The 24,374-nt window shown below is 47.1% G+C and overlaps 1 protein-coding gene across 1 annotated transcript in view; it reads right to left on the bottom strand.

Annotated features, from left to right (window-relative positions):
- The window catches only part of LOC134344240 (insulin-like growth factor I), a 182,785-nt gene extending 162,771 nt beyond the window's left edge, over positions 1-20,014 (bottom strand). The window contains exon 1 of the mRNA XM_063043707.1: positions 19,901-20,014. Coding sequence (XP_062899777.1) covers positions 19,901-19,999 — 99 coding nt within the window. The 5' untranslated portion in view covers positions 20,000-20,014. The remainder of the gene's footprint in view (positions 1-19,900) is intronic.
- Positions 20,015-24,374: the final 4,360 nt, after the last annotated feature.

Here is a 24,374-nt window from a genome sequence, read left to right as displayed (position 1 = left end):
TTGACTTGGTGCTTGAATACCGCCAGGACCAGGACCTGACTTGGTGCTTGAATGCCGCCAGGGCCAGGACCTGACTTGGTGCTTGAATGCCGCCAGGGCCAGGATTTGACTTGGTGCTTGAATGCCGCCAGGGCCAGGACTTGACTTGTGCTTGAATGCCGCCAGGACCAGGACTTGACTTGGTGCTTGAATGCCGCCAGGGCCAGGACTTGACTTGGTGCTTGAATGCCGCCAGGGCCAGGACTTGACTTGGTGCTTGAATGCCGCCAGGGCCAGGACTTGACTTGTGCTTGAATGCCGCCAGGGCCAGGACTTGACTTGGTGCTTGAATACCGCCAGGACCAGGACCTGACTTGGTGCTTGAATGCCGCCAGGGCCAGGACCTGACTTGGTGCTTGAATGCCGCCAGGGCCAGGATTTGACTTGGTGCTTGAATGCCGCCAGGGCCAGGACTTGACTTGTGCTTGAATGCCGCCAGGGCCAGGACTTGACTTGGTGCTTGAATGCCGCCAGGGCCAGGACTTGACTTGGTGCTTGAATGCCGCCAGGGTCAGGACTTGACTTGTGCTTGAATGCCGTCAGGACCAGGACTTGACTTGGTGCTTGAATGCCGCCAGGGCCAGGACTTGACTTGGTGCTTGAATGCCGCCAGGGAAAGGACTTGACTTGGTGCTTGAATGCCGCCAGGGCCAGGACTTGACTTGGTGCTGGAATGCCGCCAGGACCCAGGATTTGACTTGGAGCCTTCAGGTAGTGGCAAGCTCTCGACTTGGCCAGGGAACAGTAGACAGCGGTTCTTGATTCCCTCCGGCGGGTTAACTGACGGACCCATCTCGGTGAGGAAATTTTGCAGGCTCGTTTTGGTGAGGTAACTGGACAGGGTTGCTCCGGTGAGGAAAAGGCGAATTACCGGCACTCACTTCGGCAGAGACTAGGCTTGCTCCGGCCAGATGACATCGGCACACCGTACCTTAGATAACTTTGCAGACGCTCCCGTGCCGAATGGCTGAAAGCCGGAGACTATAAACTACCGGTTCAGCCAAGCGTTAATTGCCTCTAATCACTGAAGTCGAGGGACACGGGAAAACAGGGAATCAACGGTCCGGATTGTAACATAAACAAGGTAAATTTAAAGGGACCCCGATCCGGACCATGACAGTATGGGGCGGAGAGCCTTTTCCAGCAACTCCCTTAGCATGTGGGCTACCGTTTCTTGCAGCGATTCCATCTCCATTGCCATTGTTTGTTTAATTAGCATAGCTATTTCTTCGGATGAATCGCTAGTTTGTTGTCATCTGCTGGTATCTTGTTTCCTGGTTGAATTTGTATCTTTTTTTGAAGCCATGTCTTTAGTTAGATCTTTCTCCAACTCAACCTTGTATTAAGACCGTCTATGAGCCCTGAAGAACTTGAAAAAGGAGGGTTGTATGTCAGCACTCAGTGCCGTGCTGCCAGCTTGCCTCGTACCTCACCAGAAGTCCCCCCTTATGTTTTTTATTAAATTTAATTTTATATACTGTGTATATAATGTTTTTATTGTAATGTAGTTCTTTCCTTATTATGTACCGCAAAACAGCAAATTTCACGACATATGCCAGTGATATTAAACCTCCTTCTGTTTTTTTGCCCCCAGAATACAACTTGTTGTCATCAGGTAGAAGGTACAGGTGCATCAGGACTCACACGCCAGGCTCAGAAGCAGTTACGACCACTCAACCATCAAGACTCTTCAAAGTTCAAAGTTCAAAGTAAAACTTATTATCAGAGTACATACATGTCACCATATACAACCCTGAGATTCATTTTCTGTGGGTATACTTTGCAAATCTATAGAACAGTAACTGTTAAGTGTAAATAAACTGTGCAAATGCCTATAAAAATAAATAGCAATAAATAACGAGCATGAAATAACGACAGAACAGAGTCCTTAAATGAGTGAAGTTATCCTATTTTATTCAGGAGCCCAATGGTTGAGGGGTAGTAACTGTTCCTGAACCTGGTGGTGCGAGTCCTGAGGCTCCTGTACCTTCTACCTTATGGCAGCAGTGAGAAAAGAGCCTGGCCTGGGTGGTGAGCATCTTTATGATGGATGCTGCTTTTCTACGGCACCATTTCCTGCTTATGTGCTCAGTGATGGGGAAGGTTTTACCCATGATATACTGGGCCGAACCTTTTGTAGGATTTTCTGCTCAAAGACATTGGTGTTCCAGGCCAAGACATAATGCAGCCAGTCAGCACTTCCCACCACACATCTACAGAAGCTTGCTAAGGTTTTCGATGACATGCCAAACTGCCACAGACCCCTTGCTGTTGTGCTTTCTTCACAATTATATTTATATGATGACTCAGGACAGGTCCTCTGAGATAGTGACACCCAGGAATATAAAGTTATTGACATCTGATCCTCTGATGATTACTGGCTCATGGATCTCTGGTTTCCCTCTCCTGAAGTCTACAATCAGTTCCTTGGTTTTATTGACATTGAGTGAGAGGTTGTTCTTAAAACACCACTCAGCAGGTTTTCATCTTCTGATGCTGATTCATCACCCGTTTTTATACAGCCCACAACAGTGGTGTCATCAGCAAACTTGTATATGGTGTCAAAGCTGTTCTTAGCCACAGAGTCATGGGTGTAAAGCCAGTAGAGCGGGGGACTAAGTACACATCCCTGGGGTGCTCCTGTGCTGATGGAGATTGAGAAGGAGATATTTTTGTCAATCCAAACTGACTGGGGTCTACAAGTGAGGAAACCCAGAATCCAATTCCACAGGGGGGTATTGAGGCCCAGGTATTGGAGTTTACTCTTGAATAAAAGGTGGTAACTACACTCATTTGCCACTCGTGTTCCTACAACCAATGATCTCACTTTAAAGACTCCTTGTCTCATGTTCTTGTTATTTATTGCTAGTTATTTATATTTGCATTTGCACAGTTTGTTGTCTTCTAAACTCTGGTTGATCTTTCATTGATCCTGTTATAGTTACTGTGCTATGGATTTGCTGAGTATGCCCACAGGAAAAGGAATCTCAGGGTTGTATGTGGTGACATGTATGTACTTCGATAATTAAATTTACTTTGAACTTTGAAATATGACTAACACACACATAATGCTGGAGGAACTCAGCAGGTTAGTAACTTAAAAACATTAAGCTAATTGTAAGATAAACAAGGACCCCGAGATGCAAGTCTAATTTTGTCTTTTTATTTTAAGTGAGGCATTCACGTACCACATGGTAGTGTCCTGACATATGCAATTCACGTAGAATCAGAATCAGGTTTATTATCACTGGCAATGGTGTGAAATCTGTTAACTTAGCAGCAGCAGTTCAATGCAATACATAATCTAGCAGAGAAAAAAAACAATAATAATAAATAAATAAAATAAAAATAATAATAATAAACAAGTAAATCAATTCCAGTATACATATTAGATTATTAGATTATGAGGACACTCAGTCCTCTTTTATTGTCATTTAGTAATGCATGCATTAAGAAATGATACAATGTTCCTCTGGTGTGATATCACAAAACATAGGACAGACCAAGACTGAAAAACTGACAAAAACCACATAATTATAACATATAGTAACAACCGTGCAACAACTCCATAACTTGATGAAGAACAGGCCGTGAGCACAGTAAAAAAGTTCAAAGTCTCTCGAAAGTCCCACATCTCACGGAGACGGGAGAAGGAAGAAAACTCTCCCTGCCATGCCCGACCACAGTCCGACTCTGAGTCATCCGAAAACTTCGAGCTCTGATCAGCCCTCCGACACCGAGTACTGAGCACCATCTCTATCTGAACGCTTCGACCTCAGCCTCGATTGCCAGCAGAAGGTAAAGCCGGGGATTTTGGGGCCTTCCCTCCGGAGATTCTCGATCGCAGAATAGCAGCAGTAGCGAACCAGGCATTTCAGAAATTTCTCCAGGTGTTCCTCTCTGCTTCTCACGTCTGTCTCCATCAAATCAGAATTGTCCACGGACCCTATTTAAAAGATATGATATCATCTCACTGGAGAGCTGTGCGCACTGCGTCACGCTGCCTTCTTCTCCTCCCGACTCTATGTTGAATAGATTTTAAAAACATGCAAAAACAGATCTACTGTATATTAAAAAAAAGTGAGGTAGTGTCCAAAGATTCAATGTCCATTTAGGAATCGGATGGCAGAGGGGAAGAACCTGTTCCTGAATTGCTGAGTGTGTGCCTTCAGGCTTCTGTATCTCCTACCTGAGGGTAACAGTGAGAAAAGGACATGCCCTGGGTGCTGGAGGGCCTCAATAATGGACGCTGCCTTTCTGAGATACCACTCCCTGAAGATGCCCTGGGTACTTTGTAGGCTGGTACCCAAGATGGAGCTGACTAGATTTATAACCTTCTGCAGCTTCTTTCTGTCCTGTGCAGTAGCCCCTCCATACCAGACAGTGATGCAGCCTGTCAGAATGCTCTCCACGGTATAACTATAGAGGTTTTTGAGTGTATTTGTTGACATGCCAAATCTCTTCAAACTCCTAATAAAGTATAGCCGCTGTCTTGCCTTCTTTATAACTACATCGTTATGTTGGGATCAGGTTAGATCCTCAGAGATATTGACACACAGAAACTTAAAGCTGCTCACTCTCTCCACTTCTAATCCCTCTATGATGATTGGTATGTGTTCCTTCGTCTCACCCTCAACTCCTTCATCTTACTGACGTAGAGTGCCAGGTTGTTGCTGTGGCACCTTTCCACTAGTTCTTCATATTTCATATATCTAACCATAATGAATTATTTAAACCACAATGTTTAATTGACCTATATATTATATATAAATATATAAGATCACTCAAAAATACTATAAATTCCAACTCAATATAGAATGTATCTCAACAATATACATAGTACACTATATAATAGAACTACTATACAGACATCCACAGCATAGGCAATTTTTAAATTTGCCCACTCAGGCCTAGACTTCATCACTGTGGAGGATTTCTTCGTCTTGTCTTTCCCGCCTCGGGCAATCAGTCTGCTGGAGGGTGAGACTCGGGCAGTCAGTCTGCTGGAGGGTGAGACTCGGGCAATCAGTCTGCTGGAGGGTGACTCGGGCAGTCAGTCTGCTGGAGGGTGAGACTCGGGCAATCAGTCTGCTGGAGGGTGAGAATCGGGCAATCAGTCTGCTGGAGGGTGAGACTCGGGCAATCAGTCTGCTGGAGGGTGAGACTCGGGCAGTCAGTCTGCTGGAGGGTGAGACTCGGGCAATCAGTCTGCTGGAGGGTGAGACTCGGGCAGTCAGTCTGCTGGAGGGTGAGACTCGGGCAATCAGTCTGCTGGAGGGTGACTCGGGCAGTCAGTCTGCTGGAGGGTGAGACTCGGGCAGTCAGTCTGCTGGAGGGTGAGACTCGGGCAATCAGTCTGCTGGAGGGTGACTCGGGCAGTCAGTCTGCTGGAGGGTGAGACTCGGGCAGTCAGTCTGCTGGAGGGTGAGACTCGGGCAATCAGTCTGCTGGAGGGTGACTCGGGCAGTCAGTCTGCTGGAGGGTGAGACTCGGGCAGTCAGTCTGCTGGAAGGTGAGACTCGTGGCTGTGAAACCATTTTATGTTCTCAGGCCCCCTCCATGGTGTGTGTAGGAGTTGACTCTGGGGCTGCAGGAAGTGTTTCTGACAGTGGGCCAGCGCTCTTCTCTAACAATTGCCTGAACTCTCTAATTGCCTGAATTCTCTAACCCAAGCTTGAACATGGAGAAGACAAAGGAAATCATTGTGGACATCAGGAAGCTGCAGACAAACAATCCCCCTCTGTGAATACATGGCTGCTCCACAGAGAGAGTTAAGAGAACCAAGTTCCTGGGAGTTCATATCACAGATTACCTCACCTGATCCCTTAATATCACCTCCCTGAACAAGATGACACAGCAACGTTTCCACTTCCAAAGAAGACTGAGGCAAGCAAGGCTCCCATGCCCCCCCCCCCCATCGTAACTGTGTTTTAGATGGAGAGCTGGAGAGCTGGTATTGTTTGAGGGCATCCTGACAAGTTGTATCTCCATCTGGTATGGGAGCAGCCGAGCATTGGACCAGACGTCCCTACGAAGGACTGTAAGAACAGCTGAGAGGATCATAGGGGTCTCTCTACCATTTATCAGGAGTGCTGATAAGGATCCCACCCATCCATCCAGCATCCTCTTTGACTTTCTACCATCAGGCAGGAGACTACGATGCATAAAAACAAGGATGGTCAGGATGAGAAACAGTTTCTTCCCTCAGACCATTAGGCTTCTGAACTCCTGGCTGCAGCATATTTGAAGTGTCACTCGTACCTTACAATATCTAATATTAATGCAGTTTAGTTTGTTATTATCTGTAGATTTTATCCTTAACCTCATAAGTTATGTGTGTTATATCTACTACTGTGCTTTACACCCTGGTTCGGAGAAACATTGTCTCATTTCAATATCAAGTCAAGTCAAGTCAAATCACTTTTTATTGTCATTTCAACCATAACTGCTGGTACAGTACACAGTAAAAATGAGACAATGTTTGTCAGGACCATGGTGCTACAGGAAACAATACAAAAACTACACTGAACTATGTAAAACAACACAAAAACTACACTAGACTACAGACCTACCCAGGACTGCATAAAGTGCACAAAACAGTGCAGGCATTACAATAAATAATAAACAAGACAGTAGGCACAGTCGAGGGCAGTAGGTTGGTGTCAGTCCAGGCTCTGGGTATTGAGGAGTCTGATGACTTGGGGAAAGAAACTGTTACATAGTCTGGTCATGAGATCCCGAATGCTTCGGTGCCTTTTGCCAGATGGCAGGAGGAAGAAGAGTTTGTATGAGGGGTGTGTGGGGTCCTTCATAATGCTGTTTGCTTTGTGGATGCAGCGTGTGGTGTAAATGTCTGTAATGGTGGGAAGAGAGACCCCGATGATCTTCTCAGCTGACCTCACTATCCGCTGCAGGGTCTTGTGATCCGAGATGGTGCAATTTCTGAACCAGGCAGTGATGCAGCTGCTCAGGATGCTCTCAGTACAACCTCTGTAAAATATGGTGAGGATGGGGGGTGGGAGATGGACTTTTCTCAGCCTTCACAGAAAATAGAGACGCTGCTGGGCTTTCTTTGCTATGGAGCTGGTGTTGAGGGACCAGGTGAGATTCTCCGCCAGGTGAACACCAAGAAATTTGGTGCTCTTAACGATCTCTACGGAGGAGTCGTCGATGTTCAGTGGAGAGTGGTCACTCCGTGTCCTCCTGAAGTCAACAACCATCTCTTTTGTTTTGTTCACATTCAGAGACAGGTTGTTGGCTCTGTACCAGTCCGTTAGCGGCTGCACCTCCTCTCTGTATGCTGACTCATCGTTCTTGCTGATGAGACCCACCACGGTCGTGTCATCAGCGAACTTGATGATGTGGTTCGAGGGTGTGTTACAGCACAGTCGTGGGTCAGCAGAGTGAACAGCAGTGGACTGAGCACACAGCCCTGGGGGCCCCCCGTGCTCAGTGTGATGGTGTTGGAGATGCTACTTCCAATCCGGACTGTCTGAGGTCTCCCAGTCAGGAAGTCTAGGATCCAGTTGCAGCGGGAGGTGTTCAGGCCCAGTAGGCTCAGCTTTCCAATCAGTTTCTGAGGAATGATTGTGTTGAATGCTGAAGTCTATGAACAGCATTTGAACGTACGTGTCTTTTTTATCCAGGCGGGTTAGGGCCAGGTGGAGGGTGATGGCAATGGCGTCGTCTGTTGAATGGTTGGGATGGTACGCGAACTGCAGGTGGTCAAGTGAGGGGGGGCAGCAGGGTCTTGATGTGCCTCATGACGAACTTGTCGAGACACTTCATGATGATGGATGTGAGTGCAACGGGATGTTAGTCGTTCAGGCAGGACACTGAAGACTTCTTCAGCATGAGGACAATGGTGGTGGCCTTGAAGCACGTATACATCATATGGTCATATACATTTTTTTTATATATATATATATATGTATAGTTAAATGATCATAAACATGAATTGACTTGACTTGATTCTGCTCTCCTCAACTGATCGATATGTCATCTCCAGATGATATCAGACACAATCTCCACTGTGAAGGAGAGTGGTCCAGTTCTGTCCTTCACCTTTCCAAGTACACACTTTATATCACCTCTGTAGTCCCTCACCAGGACTGTTTGTCCAGGAGTGAAACATCAAATCTCCCTGTTTGAGAAGCCTTCAGTTTGTCTCAGCTGTTTGCACGGCATACTCCTTCTGAGTGTAGGTTTGAGGAGATAGTTAGAAGCCACTTTTGAATGTTTCTTGTAGGATTCCACAAACTAAACAACCTTGCAGTGCATCATTAAGCCCAACGTTGAACTGACAACGCTCAGACAATGTCTTCAATTCAGCCGCCTGTGCTGAAATGGGCTCTCCTTCCTTATAAAATCCAAAGCATTCTGCAACCAACAATGGTTTCGGTTCTAAGTATTCCTGCATTACTTTCAGCTCATTTCTGCTGGTTTGGCTGGAGCAGTTAAGCTTTGAAACAGACTGTATGCCATTAAACCCAATGCACTTAGCAAATTTGGTACTCACTTCTCACTGGCTATTTCAGTTGTTTCAGAATACTGTTCAAATAGCTGAGTATACCTGAGCCAGTTACCCACTGAGCGATCAAAGTTCAAAAATACAAAGTTCAAAAGTTTGAAGTAAAATTTATTATCAGAGTACATACATGTTATTACATAGAACCCTGAGACTCTTTTTCCTGCAGGCATACTTAGCAGGTCTGTAAAACAGTAACTGTAAAGTGGATCAATGAACAACAAACTGTGCCAATGCAAATATAAATAAATGGCAATAAATAACAAGAGCATGAAATAACAAGGTAAAGAGTCCTTTGGTTGTAGGAACAGCAGAAACAGAATGGGCGTAGCAATCGAACACGCCTCTCTTTCTGAAGTAGCCAGCTACTTCTGCTCGGCCCTTCATCGGGACTAGAGACACTGCCTGACCTGCTGAGTTCCTCCAGCATCTTGTGTACACCTGCAGAATCTCTTGTGCTTTAGAAACAGACTAAACCTTCATCAGAACAGGCTGGTTAATGATTCTGAGTCTATTTAGTGAGGGTAATTATTTGACTGTAATAACTCAACAATGGCATTAGAAATGTCACTTGCATTTCTGACCCTTGGATGATTTTAAAAAATAGAGCATGGAACAGCACCATATAGGCCATTCAGCCCACAATGTTGTGCTGACCCTTTAACTTATTCCAAGATCAATCCAACCCATTCCTCCAAGGTAGCTCCCCATTTTTCTATCAGCCATGTGCCTATCTCCGGGTTTCTTAAAACAGTAAGAATTGAAAGTGGAGTCAGCGGAAACTCTAGGAATGGAGACAGGGCTCCCCTTGTCCTTACCACTGCATAGGGTCTGAGAAAGCTGCAGATTCAGCCATTTCCAGCTTGGGTACCAGCCTCCCCAATACTGAGAACGTGTTTTAAAGGCAATTCCTCAGAAAGGCAGAATCCATCATTAAAGACCCCATCACAAAGGACATGCCCTCTTCTCATTGCTACCATCAGGGAGGAGGTAGAAGGATCCTGAAGACATCCACTGAACATTTTGGGAACAGCTTCTTGCCCTCCATCATCAGAGTTCTGAATGGACAATGAACCCATGAACACAACTTTACTATTTTTCCTCTCCTTTTGCTTTAACGTAATGCCCTGGTTAAGGTATCTACAGCTAAGCTGGCAGCATTTCATTTAGCAGCTTTCTGCAAAAGCAGTGTCCTGCTGCTAGAATGATTTTCATTTCGGCTAAAGATAAGAAGCCCTGTTGTTCAACTTAGGAATGTCATGTCAGCCAGTCAGGATGGTGGGATTTGGAGAAAGTTCTACAGAAATCAGGGTGGAGTGTGAGTTCAGATGGACAATAGTCTAGTGCAGGGGTATTTTTGGTGGGAGCTGCAGAGCAGGACAGAAGGGAAGATGCTGTAGAAGGCTGTGGGAAGGAGAGTTCCCATTGCAAGAAGAACGTTGTGCAGATGAATAGCTCCAAAGAGGAAGTCCAATACTCCTGAGAGAGAGAGAGAGTTTGCTCAAGATGGACTTCAAGGGAAATTTGGATTATTGCCGGTGCTTTCATGCAGATCGTGGGTTCAGCAAAGAGATGAGCTCTAATGTTCATGTGCACACTTGGACAGGTTTAACTGTAATGGGACCTTATAATTTTTTCTTTTAATAACTGTTTGATAAAGCTGAAATTAATAAATATACTTCCTTTATAATTTTATGCAGTATACGATCTGTTATTTCTTGCCAACCTATAATTGTGTATGGGCAGTATTTACACAGCATTCACACAAATCGAAGTTTCTGTCATCAGAACATTACAATGTTCCTGTTTGGTTGAACCCCAAATCACACTGACCCTACACATATATTGTCTACGAAAGGTGGCCTTCTCACCGCTGTCACGTGGGCTGTTCACAGAGGTGGCTAATGACCCAAGTTTGCATACGAGCCCAGTGAGGTGGGGGGGGGGGGAGGTTACATATACAACTGCAATGTATATTTTTTTAATGATTTGCTGCAAAACAATAAATTTCATAGCATATGTCAGTGATATTAAATCTGATGCTAATTCTGATAGACATCCACAAGCTTCCAGCACACCATCCTCTGTATCTTCTGCCACCTTCAAAGTGATTTACTTCCAAACATATCTTTCCCTCCCCCTCACCAAAATGCCAGCTTTCTGCAGGAATCATTCCCTATGAGACATTCTTGTCCATGTGTCCCTCCCCACTGGTCTCCCCGAGACACTTGACCCAGCGAGCAGGACTAGTGCGACACCTGCCCCGACACCTCCTCCCTCATCCAAAACATTCCTTCTAGGCAAAGCATCAATTTCATCATCCAAATCATTAACATACATGTATAACATAAAAAGAATTGATCCCAACACAGATACCTGTAGAAAAACACTAGTCACTAGTAGCCAACCAGAAAAGGATCCCTTTATTCCTACTCTTTGCCTCCTGCAAGTCAGCCACAACTTTATCCATACTAGTATCTTCCCTGTAATACCATGGGCTCATAACCTGTTAAGCAGCCTCATGTGTGGCACATTCTGAAAATCCAAATACACATCAACCAATTCTCCTTTGTCTACCCTGCTTGTAATTTCTTCAAAAAATTCCAAAAAAATTTGGCTGGCAAAAAATTTCTCTTGAGGGAACCATGCTGACTATGGCCTATTTTATGAAGTGCCTCTAAGTACCCCAAAACGACATCCTTAACAATCCACTTCAACATCTTCCAAACCACTGAGGTCAGACTAACTAGCCTATAATTTCCTTTCTTTTGCATCTCTCCCTTCTTGAAGGGACATTTGCAAATTTCCAGTCTTCTGGAACCATTCCACAATCTAGGAAATCTTGAGAGATCATTACTAATGCCTCTTCTATCAGAACCCGGGGTGTACACCATCTGGTCCAGATGACTTAACCACCTTCAGACCTTTCTGTTTCCCAAGAACCTTCTCCCTAGTAATGGTAATTTCACACACTTCATTTCACCATACTGCTAGTGCCTTCTACAGTGAAGACTGATGCAAAATACTTCTTTATTTCATCTGCTATTTCCTCGTCCTCCATTACTACTTCTCCAGCATCATTTTCCAAAGTCTGATAGCCACTTTCTCCTCTATTTTCCACTTTATGTATCTGAAGGAACTTCTAGTATCCACTTTAATATTATTGCCTAACTTACTTTCACATTCAATCTTTACTTTCTTAGTAACTTTTTTAATTGCCTTCTTGTTGGTATTTGAAAGCTTCCCAAACATCCAACTTCCCAGTAATCTTTACTCTATCTTATGCCGTCTCTTTGGCTTTTATGCTGGCTTTGACTTCTCTTGTCAGCATGGTTGTCTCATCTTGTCTCTAGAATACCTCTTCCTCTTTGGGATGTATATATCCTGTGCCTTCCAAATTGTTTCCAGAAACTCCAGCCATTGCTGCTCTCTGTCATCCCTGCCAGTGTTCTTTTCCAACTAATTCTGGTCAACTCCTCTCTCATGCCTCTGTAATTCTCTTTATTCCACTATAATAGTAATACATCTGACTTTAGCTTGTCCTTCTCAAAATTCAGGGCAAATTCCATCATATCATGATCACTTGCCCCTAAGGGTTCTTTGACTTCTAGCTCTCTAATCAATTCTGGTTCATTGCACAACACGCAATTCAGAATAGCTAATATCCAGTGGGCTGAACCACGAGCTGATCTAAAAAGCCATCTCATAGGCATTCTACAAATTTCTAGAAATTCCCCCTCTTGGAATCCAGCACCAACCTGATTTTCCCAATCTACCTGCATATTGAAGTCCCCCATGACTGTCGTAACATTGCCCTTTGGAATGCATTTTCTATCTCTCATTGCAATTTGTTGACCACATTCTTACTACTGTTTGGGGGTCTGAATACTACTCCCATCAGGGTCTTCTTGCCTTAGCAGTTCCTTAGCTCCACCACAATGATTAAAATACCTTCCAACCTTATGCCTTTCAAATGATCTGAAACAGAGCAATGCCACCCCCTCTACCTTCCTGCTTGTCCTTTTGATACAATGTGTATTCTTGGACATTAAGGTCCCAGCTACAATCTTCTCTCAGCCATGATTCAGTGATGCCTACAACATCATACATGCCAATCTGTAACTGTGCTACAATTTCATCTCCCTTATTCTGTATACTGTGCACATTCAGATATTACACCTTGAGCCCTGCATTCACCTTTTCAATTCTGTCCACCTTTTTACTTTACAACTCATCCTGTTGACTCTAATTTTGCCCGATCATCGGCCTCTCCTTCCTCGCAATCTCACTACACATTGCCTCTGTTTGTAAACCAACTACCTCATCTTCAGCACTATCACTCCAGTTCTCATCCCCCTGCCAAATTCGTTTAAACCCACTCGAACAACTCCAGCCAACCTGCCCACAAGGATATTGGACCCGCTTGGGCTCAGGTGTAACCCGTCCCTTTTGTACAGGTCATACCTTTGCAAGAAGAGATCTCAATGATCCATCAATCTGAACCCTGCCCCCTGCCCCCTGCACCAGTTCCTCAGCCACACGTTCACCTGCCAAATCATCCTATTCTTACCCTCGTGGGCATGACGCCCAGCAGAACAAGATGGCTCTTGATTTTATATTAGCCGAGAAAAGAGGGAAGTGTGTGCCCTTATAGGTCAAGAGAGCTGCACCTAAATCCCCAGTGAATCTGAAAATATTGCTCATTTAGTGGACCGTATACAGACAAGTGTAGAACAAATCCGGAAAACGGGAAAGGAATTTCGCGATTACAACCCCAAAAGGGGATGGTGGTCATTTGGCGGCCTTTCAGCGGGGTGGTGGAATTGCCTGGGCAAATCAAATAACATTTGGACTCAAATATTGATATTGTCGAGGAATTCAAAACAACACTCGGACTCAGATATTTGATTTTCTTTTACTTCTGTGACCACATGAGAGTCACCTCTCAGAGAGTGGCAATTCTGAATTATACAGTCTACAATGCTCCCTTTTATTACCAGATGGAGCAAGACAGCTACAAAGTTCAAATCAATGTTTCCTGATAAGGTAAGCGGATGTAACACTCCAAGCATTTGTGAGACTGGATAAAAGTAGCTTTTCTCAACAAGTCCTGTAGCTGCGGGTGGGCGGTTAGCAATTAGCTCAGCTTCCTGCTGGCATGCTTAAATAATACTTGGTTTTCCACACTCCCTTTTACCCTATCGACATTTTCTGTTCCCTTCTACTAGAGCATTTAGCAATCACGCATTATCATTAACCCTCTAAATTGCCCCACAGTCCCCTCCTTTTTGACCACCCTTATCAATTTCTCCTTCCTGAAAGGGTGGCTCGTAAGAGGCAGGGAAAGTTCGCCTTGCAAGACAAGCCTCTCGTCATATCCGAGGTCATACGTCATATTTTCTATCAGGGGACCTTTGGTACCCTGGGGAAACATGCATGCCCTGGGTGGTTTGCAGAGGCAGGAAACAAGGGAAGGTTCTCAACACTGCAATAGCCCTACCACCAGGATTATTATAAGTTGAATTAACCCCTGGTGTGCTATCATGGCCCACCACCCCTCCGAATGGGCACCAACCCCCTTTGGGGTTGTAATTGGGTAATTTCTTTCCCCTTTTCCAGATTTGTACTACACTTTTCTGTATACAGTCCGCTAAGTGGGCAATATTTCCAGATTCATCGGGGATGTAGCTGCAGTACCCTTCGCTGATAAAGGCGCACACTCCCCACTCCTCAGCTAATGTAAAATCAAGGGCCATCCTGCTCTGCAGGCTGATTTTTCATATGCTGCTACCTCGGCCGCAAGCTCCCTGATTTGCTGCTGTGTTTCCTCCAAGGCCAAGGTGGTATCATTAGCAATTTTCTCTAGGGCAGTGGCTAATTATATAACTTCCAAAGCTACCTGCCTTGTTCCCTAAGGGGCACATAATCATCCATATAACCATATAACTATATAACAATCACAGCACGGAAACAGTCCATCTCGGCTCTTCTAGTCCGTGCCGAACTCTTACTCTCACCTAGTTCCACCGACCTGCACTCAGCCCATAACCCTCTATTCCTTTCCTGTCCATATATCTATCCAATTTAACTTTAATTCGACAACATCGAACCTGCCTCAACCACTTCTGCTGGAAGCTCGTTCCACACAGCTACCACTCTCTGAGTAAGGAAGTTCCCCCTCATGTTACCCCTAAACTTGTGCCATTTAACTCTCAACTCGTGCCCTCTTGTTTGAATCTCCCCCACTCTCAATGGAAAAAGCCCATCCACATCAACTCTATCTATCCCCCTCGTAATTTTAAATACCTCAATCAAGTTCCCCCTCATCCAAAATCGGTCAGCCTCTGAGGTGGGCAGGATCACATGTAGCATCGGGGGTGCAGGATTAGTCAAATTATAGAGGGGAGACCACCATCCATCCCTCAAACTGATCGTCTTGGGGAAGGCTAATAGTTGCATTATTGGATCCCTGTAGGTGATGTCAGGATACTGGAAGTTGATAGTATGCCCCAACCCCTGACATATTCCTGTTTCTCTCAAAGAACCAAGATCCAAAATACCATTTCATAAGGGACAAGAGGGTCCTCGTTCTGGCTGGAAATCGGTGGGTATTTTGCCTTGCATTGAGTGCCATGGATCCAATATGATCTTCCTTCAAGTTTGAGTGCAGTCCTGGTGACCAGCAGCACTTGGAATGGCCCCTTTCCACCTAGGAGAAAGAATCCTTTTCCATCGCCTCCACATACGCCACGTCTCCTGGCTTAAGAGGATGGGTGTTTCCCAAGCTCGAATGAGTTAGGGCTGCTTCTACTTGCTTTTGGTTCTCCCTGACAGCCTCTGCAAGGCCTCTAATGTTTCTAAAGTTTTCTCCTCAGTCCAGACTAAGGGGGTATTTTCTCCTCCAGTTGAGGGGCAGGAACCTGCAGGCATGGGTCATCCCATTAGGACTTCAAATGGGGTTAATTTAGTGGTCCTGTTTACACAGTTCTGCAAGGTATAGAGGACTACAGGCAAGGCCTCAGGCCATTTTAGTCCAGAATCCTGACTGGTTTTCATCACGGTTTCTTTTAATACAGTACGCCATTCATTCTCTCTACTAACCCAGAAGATTGGGGTTGGTGTGTGTGATGAAACTACCAACCAAATCCTAGGGCCTTAATTAAGTTCCCTGTGAAGTGCGATCCCCTATCACTGTTGATCAGGTAGAGGAACGCTAGCTGTCAGGTAGCTGACATATGAGGGTCTTGACTACAATCCTAGTATTGTTTTGTGAATTGGGAAGGCTTCTATCCATTTAGAGAGCATGTTCATTATCGTCAAAATTTATTTAAACCCGGCACTAGTTGGCATGTGCATAAAAACTAACTGTAGTCTAGCAAGGGGGGGCCTCCGCAAGGAGTAGGTGGTCAAATTTAGCTGGCGTTTCCCCTCTATTATTTGTCTGATATATCTCACAGCTCTGTACAACATGTCGGGCCATGGTAGTTACTCCGGGAGCAAACCATTGTTATGATATCTGGTGTATAATTCCCCCTTCTCCTACAAGTCCTTTGCCATGCCACAGCTGGACAAGTGCATGCAGGAGATTCTGGGGACACGTGGGTCACCAGTCCGAGTGGCACCAAATGCCCCGGGGATCGGGGGCACATTGGGCTTTGGCCCACCCTTCTCTCTCTCTCTCTCTCTCTCTCTCTCTCTCTCTGGGGCCGTGCGTTTGACAGTTGCATCCGCAGTTGCCAAGGGCAACATGGTCTGTCAAATTGGTGTGAGCTTTGCACTTGATTATCGCTAATCTCTGTGGCATCTCTACTGCCTGTAAAAGATTTACCCGAAGAGGGAATCAGGTGCCCATGCTTCCACGGAGTACCGAAATCACGGACCACACCGAAAGCATAGCGGGAGTTAGTGTAGGTAAACACGAGGAATTCTGCAGATGCTGGAAATTCAAGCAACACTCATCAAAGTTGCTGGTGAACGCAGCAGGCCAGGCAGCATCTCTAGGAAAAGGTACAGTCGACGTTTCGGGCCAAGTTAGTGTAGGTGTTAGCTGGCTTACCGGCTGCCAAAAGGCAGGCTCGGGTTAGGGCGAACAATTTGGCTGTCGGTGCCGATGTACCTGGGGGAAGCAAGGCAGTCTCTAGCATCTCGAAGGGCATTACTACCCGGCATATCCTGCCAAAATGGAGTGGTCGTAAAGGCTGGTTTATACTTGTGCGTACTGGCTACACCATAGCCTACACCTTGGCCTGATTTATACTTTTGTGCAGCCCTTCGCCGTAGCGAGCATGCGTAGTTGTGTCTGCGTCGCTCTGCAATTCACCGCCAAAACGCTAGTTGGCGGTGAGGTTTCTATGCCACTGTGTTGAGTTTCTTCGTGAGAGACATGGATGAGGAAATGCATTTCAAATATTTTCAGATGTCAGCAGGTAGAGTTGACGATTTGGTTCATTGTCTCCAACCATTTATTTCGCATCAGTGTGCAGACATGGCGGAGAAAAGCAACAGAAATGCGTAAGAGGAAATGCGATGCTACCAAGCGGACCAATCACAGTTGTTGCGGTCTGCGTCGCCGCGACACGTGTGAGTCACCTTTTTGGGGAGGTGCACGTCACCCTATGGCATAGGGTACGGTGTAGGGTATGTGGTACCTACAGTGTACATTTGACGCAGAAGTATAAATTTGTCTTTAGCCTACAAGAGGACCCATCTGTAAAAAGGATCAGGTCTGGGTTGTCTAACGGGGTGGAGTGGAGGTCTGGTCAGAGTAAAGTTACCATCTTAACTACTTCCAAACAATTATGGGGCTCAATTGGTTCGGGGTAGGGGGCTAGGGTAGAAGAGTTAAATGGAGATTGGATTTACTGAGGAGCATGACCTCGTAGCCCGTCCAGCAGGCTCTAGTGAAATGTTGGGTCGCTGCCAAATAAAGTAGTAGCAGCACCGTGTAGGGTGTCAAGACCGTGCAGAGTGGTCAAGGATTAAAGGCTGATTTATACTCATGCATCAAATGTACACCGTAGGTACGGCGTAGCAGCGTACCCTATGCCAACCCTACGCCATAGCCTAATGCTCATCTCTCCCAAAATGTAACTACGTGTCACAGCATTGCAGACTGCAATAACTGTGATTGGGCCGCGTGGTAGCATCGCATTTCCTCCTACGCTGCAATAGCTTCCCATTGGGCGACTGAAGGGCAGGGAAGGAACTCTGGCTGCAATGCTTTCCATAAAGCTTTACAGACCTCCGAAATTATGGAGGACCCTGTGCTTGATGCCAGTTTGTAGCTAGCTGCTACAGCCTGTTGGCTTCCACTTGAAGCTAAAACTCGAATGGTGATTGCGTATACTGTGCGTACATTGATGCGAAATAAATGGTTGGAGACGATGAACCAAATCGTCAAATCTACCTGCTGACATCCTAAAATATTTGAATGCATCTCCTCATCCATGTCTCTCAGTGGCCAGACAAACACAGAAAATTCACCCTCCTTCAGTTTCAGTCGCCATTGTCTGAAGTTTGAGTTTCTCTGTCTGTCTGTATCTTGTTTTACGGCGGTTGGCATCCAGAGTTTGAGTTTCTTCGTGTTGAGTTTCAATGCAAAGAAACTCAACACAGTGGCATAGAAACCCCACCGCCACCTAGCGTTTTGGCGGTGAATTGCAGAGACGCAGACACAGTAACGCAGAAGTATAAATGCTCACAACGCACTTGCGTAGGCTACGGCGTGAGCTCTTACGCACACAAGTATAAATAACGGAGTTACCTTCTCAGCCATTAGCGCTGTGTGGGCCACTGCTCGGAGGCAAACAGAAATTCCGCGAACTGCAGCCAACAGGAGAGTCGACTAGTTGGCAAAGGGTCTTCGAAGTCCTCCATGTTCCTGCGTGAGGACAGCTCTGGCGAAACCTTCCTTTCTGTTCACATAAAAGCTGAAAAGGTTTGGTGTATAGTCTGGCAGACCAAGAGCGGGGGCCTGCAGCAGGGACTGGCGGAAAGCGGCCTCACTGTCCTCGGTCCACTGAATAGTGTCTGGCGCCTTTTGAGCCAGTGCCTGGCGGAGGATTGCGTCGAGGGCTCTATACTACGGGAGCCACTGACGATATTAGTTGGTCATACTCAGAAAAGTCATTAGCTGCTTCTTCGTCGAGGGCCGAGGTACCTGGGCGAGAGCGGCTGTGCGCTCCGGCCCAGGTCTTCTGAAGCCTCCCTGGAGCATGTAGCCTAGGGTACGTAGCCGTAGATTGGCAGTACTGAAGTTTAGTTTAGAGAAGCACGGTAGCCCCTTGCAGTAGGGTGATTCAAAAGAACGATTGGGTCCTGTCTACAAACATGCAGTCTGGTGGAAGCCAGCGACAGGTCGTCGGTGTATTGCAACAAAACCGTTTCCCCGAAAGCAGCAAATCTGCCAGGCCGTCACGATCAGCTGCCGCACACACTGCCGGACTTCCTGTGTATCCTTGGGCAGGACGCGTCCAGGTGCACCGCTGGCTGTTTCAGGTAAAGGTGAATAGATATTGGCTGTCCTCCTGTGAGTAGGGTGGAGAAGAAAGCAGGACTCAAGTCGACCACTCACAACTCTTGCAGGGAATTGAGGTCGGGCAGCACCGGCGAGATGTGTTGTACTATCCGGTTAATGGGCCGCAGGTCTTGGATGAAGCGCCATTCTTCAGGCCGCCCCGGTTTCGGCTCTGGCAGAATGGGTGTAAAGTGTTGCAGGGGCTTAGTATCGGTCGGTGAACCCCTTGCTGGGGTAGGGTCTCCTAACAAGGCTTCTGGTGACAGGCGGTACTGACGGGTGGAAGGCAGGCGGCAGTTCCGCTTCAGGACTGCTTGCTGAGGAGCGACGGCCACGTGGTTGTTGCGTTTTGCCCAAAGTTCCGCATTTATCCAACTGTCCTTCCACTGACCAGGGGTGGCCAGTCCACCCCCACAGTTGTCACTGTGATTCCAGAGTCCGCAGTGAGGACATGAACTCCGGGTGTAAGGCATCGGCTGGGTGACGTGCCGGCTTGCACTCTCTTTAGCATGGGCCCCAAATCTTTGGGTGAAAACGGGGGTTTGTTTCAGGGTGAGGGACACCTGCGGGCTTGAGGTCTCTGCCTGGAGGAAACAGCTGGGTCAGAGCGTGTTCAAAGCCAGAGTCCCAGCTGATCTCCGCGGCCAGCCTTTCCAGACCGAAGGCTACAGTTCCGCTGATGGTAACCGGCCCCAGCTTTTACCCTCATACTCAACGGCCAGCTTTCGATAATCGTCATCTGGGTAGGGATCGCGAACGGCGGCAGTGCAGTGCAACATAGTGGCGGCGCGCCAAGTATTTACAAATTCCTCACTTACCCTTTCCCTTTTGTTTGCGTTATTTGCGTTAATACGTCCTGCCAAAGCAAGTTTCCCCACGGGAGACCTTCCAGGCGTATAAGTAGCAGGGGACCCCATCGTGCGAGCGCAGGATCTGAGGCAGTTTAGAAAAGTCTGCTCTACCAGCTGGGCAATCTGAACGTCTGAGGGCATGCCGGCATTGGACTCCCGGGTATCCTTAAAACGAGCTATAAAGTTCGCAAGGGACTCTTTTTTTCTGTAGACATTTTGTAACCTCGCCAAAATCCCCGTGTTTCCGGGCTGTCATTAAAATGGGTTCCCTTACCTCAGCGACCCGCTGTTCCCTGGCTTGTCTTGCATCGCCCCCGTCTGGTGGTTCCCGGTCGCCTTCGGGGGTCGGTCTGGGAAGGGAACACCTACTCTGACTCTTTCCCTGCCCAAGAGGTCCCACATATAACCCTGAGGAGTGGGCGCAGGGTCCCCGGGCAAGGGTTGGGAATTTTGACAAGTCTGTGTGAACCAGTAACGGAACACCACTGGTTTTCGTAGCGGGCCAGGGGCATCACTAATCATATTCCGTGCCGCAGCCGCGGGCCAGGGCTTTACAACTGGGATTTCTCCCGCCATTATTCGGGGAAACTGACTGAAATCTCCCGCGCTAGAGCGATCTGCTGCTTCAGCTCTTAGTCCCTTCGATTTTGTTGTCTGCCGTGTCTGTCCCCGGCTGACAGGTGTTAATTCGGGGAACCGTTCCGTCCCGGCCTCTCCGGGCGCAGAAGGCGCCTCGCTGCTGGACGGCTGCAGCTACTTCAGTGACCTCTCAGAGGTCTTGCGATGGGGCAAATGGGGAAGGAGAAGGAGCCGGCAGCTGCGGGTACGGACCATTGGCGGGCCCCGGAGCAGCGGCCGTGGGAGTTGTTCGAAGTAGGTCCTTTCTCTGCCATAGTTGGATGCATCAGCAAGGGAGATGAGGCTGAGTACAGGGCTCCGGTAGGAAACTTTGTCACATGGTGTGAGCAGAATTATCTGCAGCTTAATGTGAAAAAGACTAAGGAGCTGGTGGTAGACCTGAGGAGAGCTAAGGTACCGGTGACCCCTGTTTCCATCCAGGGGGTCAGTGTGGACATGGTGGAGGATTACAAATACCTGGGGATACGAATTGACAATAAACTAAACTGGTCAAAGAACACTGAGGCTGTCGACAAGAAGGGTCAGAGCCGTCTCTATTTCCTGAGGAGACTGAGGTCCTTTAAAATCTGTTGGACGATGCTGAGGATGTTCTACGAGTCTGTGGTTGCCAGTGTGATCATGTTTGCTGTTGTGTGCTGGGGCAGCAGGCTGAGGGTGGCAGACACCAACAGAATCAACACACTCATTCGTAAGGCCAGTGATGTTGTGGGGATGGAACTGGGCTCTCTGATGGTGGTGTCCTGAAAAGAGGATGCTGTCCAAGTTGCATGCCATCTTGGACAATGTCTCCCATCCACTATATAATGGACTGGTTGGGCACAGGAGTATATTCAGCCAGAGACTCATTCCACCGAGATGCAACACAGAGTGTCATAGGAAGTCATTCCTGCCTGTGGCCATCAAAATTTACAGCTCCTGCCTTGGAGGGTCAGACACCCTGAGCCAATAGGTTCGCTCCCTCGGGATCCAGCATTTGACCTGATTTTCCCAACCTAGCTGCATATTGAAATTCCCCATGACTAATGTAACATTGTCTTGTTGACATGCTTTTTCTATCTCCCACCGTAATTTGTAGAACAAATCCTGGCTACTAAGCTGTAATTAAATCCCATTAGAGTCTTCTAACCCTTTCGTAACTCTACCAACAATGATTTTACATCTTCTGATCCTATGTCACCTCTTTATAATGATTTTATTTCATTCTTTACCAGCCCTCCTCTTCTCCTCATTCCTCCTCTTCTGCCTACTTGCTTGACCTTTTGATAGATTGTGTATACTCGGATATCGAGTTCTCAACTACAATCGTCCATCAGCCATGACTCTGTGATACCCACAACATCATGCCTGCCAATCTCTAACTGCACTACAAGATCATCTACCTTGTTTTGTATACTGCGTGCATTCAAATATAACACCTTCTGTCCTGTGTTCATCACACTTTTCAATTTTGTCCTCCTGTTACACTGCAACCCAACCACTGACTGCAATTATGCCCTATCTGCCTGTCTTTCCTAACAGAGTCACTATACAATACCTCTGCTTGTAAACCAACATTTTTACCCTCAGACTTATCAGTCCAGTTCCCATACCCCAGCCATATTAGTTTAAACCCTCCTCAACAGCTCCAGCAAACCTGCCCGCAACAATGTTGGTCCCCCTTGGGTTCAAGTGTAGCCCATCCCTTTTGTACAGATCATAGCTGTCCCAGTGATCCACTGCACCAGTTCCTCAGCCATGCATTTATCTGCCAAATTATCCTGTTCTTCCCTTCACTGGCAAACAGCACAAGCAGAATTCCAGAGCTTGTTACCCTAGAGGTCCAGCTTTTCAGCTTTCTGCCCAGCTCTCAAAATTCTGTTTTTAGAACATCTCTTTTCTTTCCTATGTCATTGGTACGATTATGCATCCAGACATCTGGCTGCTAACCCTTCCCCTTTAGAATGTTGTGGACATCCAAGACGTCCCTGACCCTGGCACCTGTGAGGCAACATACCCTCTTGATCTCTCTATCACATCCAAAGTCTCTCCAATCTAATCCTCGAACAATGGAATCTCCTTTTGCCAATGCATTCCTCCTCTGCCCCTTTCCCTCTGATCCACACCACCAGTTACCTGGTCTCTGAGGCTCATCCTGGTGGGTCTCCCCCGACCTCCCCAACAGCAATCAAAACGGCATTCTTGTTATTGAGGGGAACAGCTGCAGAGGTGTTCTGTACTGGCGGCCTATTTCCCTTCCTTCTCCTGTCAACCATTCACCTGCCTCTGGTAACCGCAGGGTCACTGCCTCCCTGCAGCTCCTATCTATTACTTCCTCAGTTTCGCTAATGAGCCAAAGGTCATTGAGTTGCAGCTCCAGTTCTTTAACACATTATCCAAGCAGTTGCAGCTAGGTGCAACTGGTGCAGATGTGGTTATTTGGGAGGCCGCATGTCTCCTACATCTCACACAGAAGAAAAAAATACAGCGTCTGGAGCCATTCTTAAAGTCCTGCAGATTAAGAGTGAGCAAGATAAAGCGTACCAGATACTTATGCCACCCATGCCTGTTGAGCCAAAGCCAAAAGTCTCCCCACTCCAAAACTGGCCCACTCATACAATAGCCACTTCGCTTGCCCTGCATTATTTTTATTTGACCTTGCAAATGAATCCCGGATTCTGATTTGACGGTTTGTTATCCTTCATGGCTGATTTACTATCCCCCTCAACCCCAATCGCCATCCCTCTGCCCATAAACTTTGAAGCCTTTACTAATCAAGAACCGATCAATCTTCATTTAAATACACCCAAAAACTTGGCCTCTGCTTCTGCCTGTGGCAATGAATTCCACAGAGAAAAATGCCATCCCCTTCTCGCAATTCCTCCGTCTCCGCCGCATCTGCTCTCAGGATGAGGCTTTTCATTCCAGGACGAGGGAGATGTCCTCCTTTTTTAAAGAAAGGGGCTTCCCTTCCTCCACCATCAACTCGGCTCTCAAACGCATCTCCCCCATTTCACGTACATCTGCTCTCACTCCATCCTCCCGCCACCCCACTAGGAATAGGGTTCCCCTGGTCCTCACCTACCACCCCACCAGCTTCCAGGTCCAACATATTATTCTCCGTAACTTCTGCCACCTCCAATGGGATCCCACCACTAAGCACATCTTTCCCTCCCCCCTCTCTCTGCTTTCCGCAGGGATCGCTCCCTACGCGACTCCCTTGTCCATTCGTGCCCGCCATCCCTCCTCACTGATCTCCCTCCTGGCACTTATCCTTGTAAGCAGAACAAGTGCTACACATGCCCTTACACTCCCTCCCTTACCACCATTCAGTGCCCCAGACAGTCCTTCCAGGTGAGGCGACACTTCACCTGTGAGTCAGCTGGGGTGATATACTGCGTCCGGTGCTCCTGATGTGGCCTTCTGTATATTGGCGAGACCCGACGCAGACTGGGAGACCGCTTTGCTGAACACCTACGCTCTGTCCGCCAGAGAAAGCAGGATCTCCCAGTGGCCGCACATTTTAATTCCACATCCCATTCCCATTCTGACATGTCTATCCACGGCCTCCTCTACTGTCAAGATGAAGCCACACTCAGGTTGGAGGAACAACACCTTATATTCCGTCTGGGTAGCCTCCAACCTGACGGGATGAACATCGACTTCTCTAACTTCCGCTAATGCCTCACCTCCCCCTCGTACCCCATCCATTATTTATTTTTATACATACATTCTTTCTCTCACTCTCCTTTTTCTCCCTCTGTCCCTCTGACTATACCCCTTGCCCATCCTCTGGTCCCCCCCTTGACTTTCTCCCCGGACCTCC

The sequence above is a fragment of the Mobula hypostoma genome, chromosome 3, assembly GCF_963921235.1.
Source record: "Mobula hypostoma chromosome 3, sMobHyp1.1, whole genome shotgun sequence".
Taxonomy (NCBI): Eukaryota; Metazoa; Chordata; class Chondrichthyes; order Myliobatiformes; family Myliobatidae; genus Mobula; species Mobula hypostoma.
This window is presented reverse-complemented; position numbering and strand designations above follow the sequence as displayed.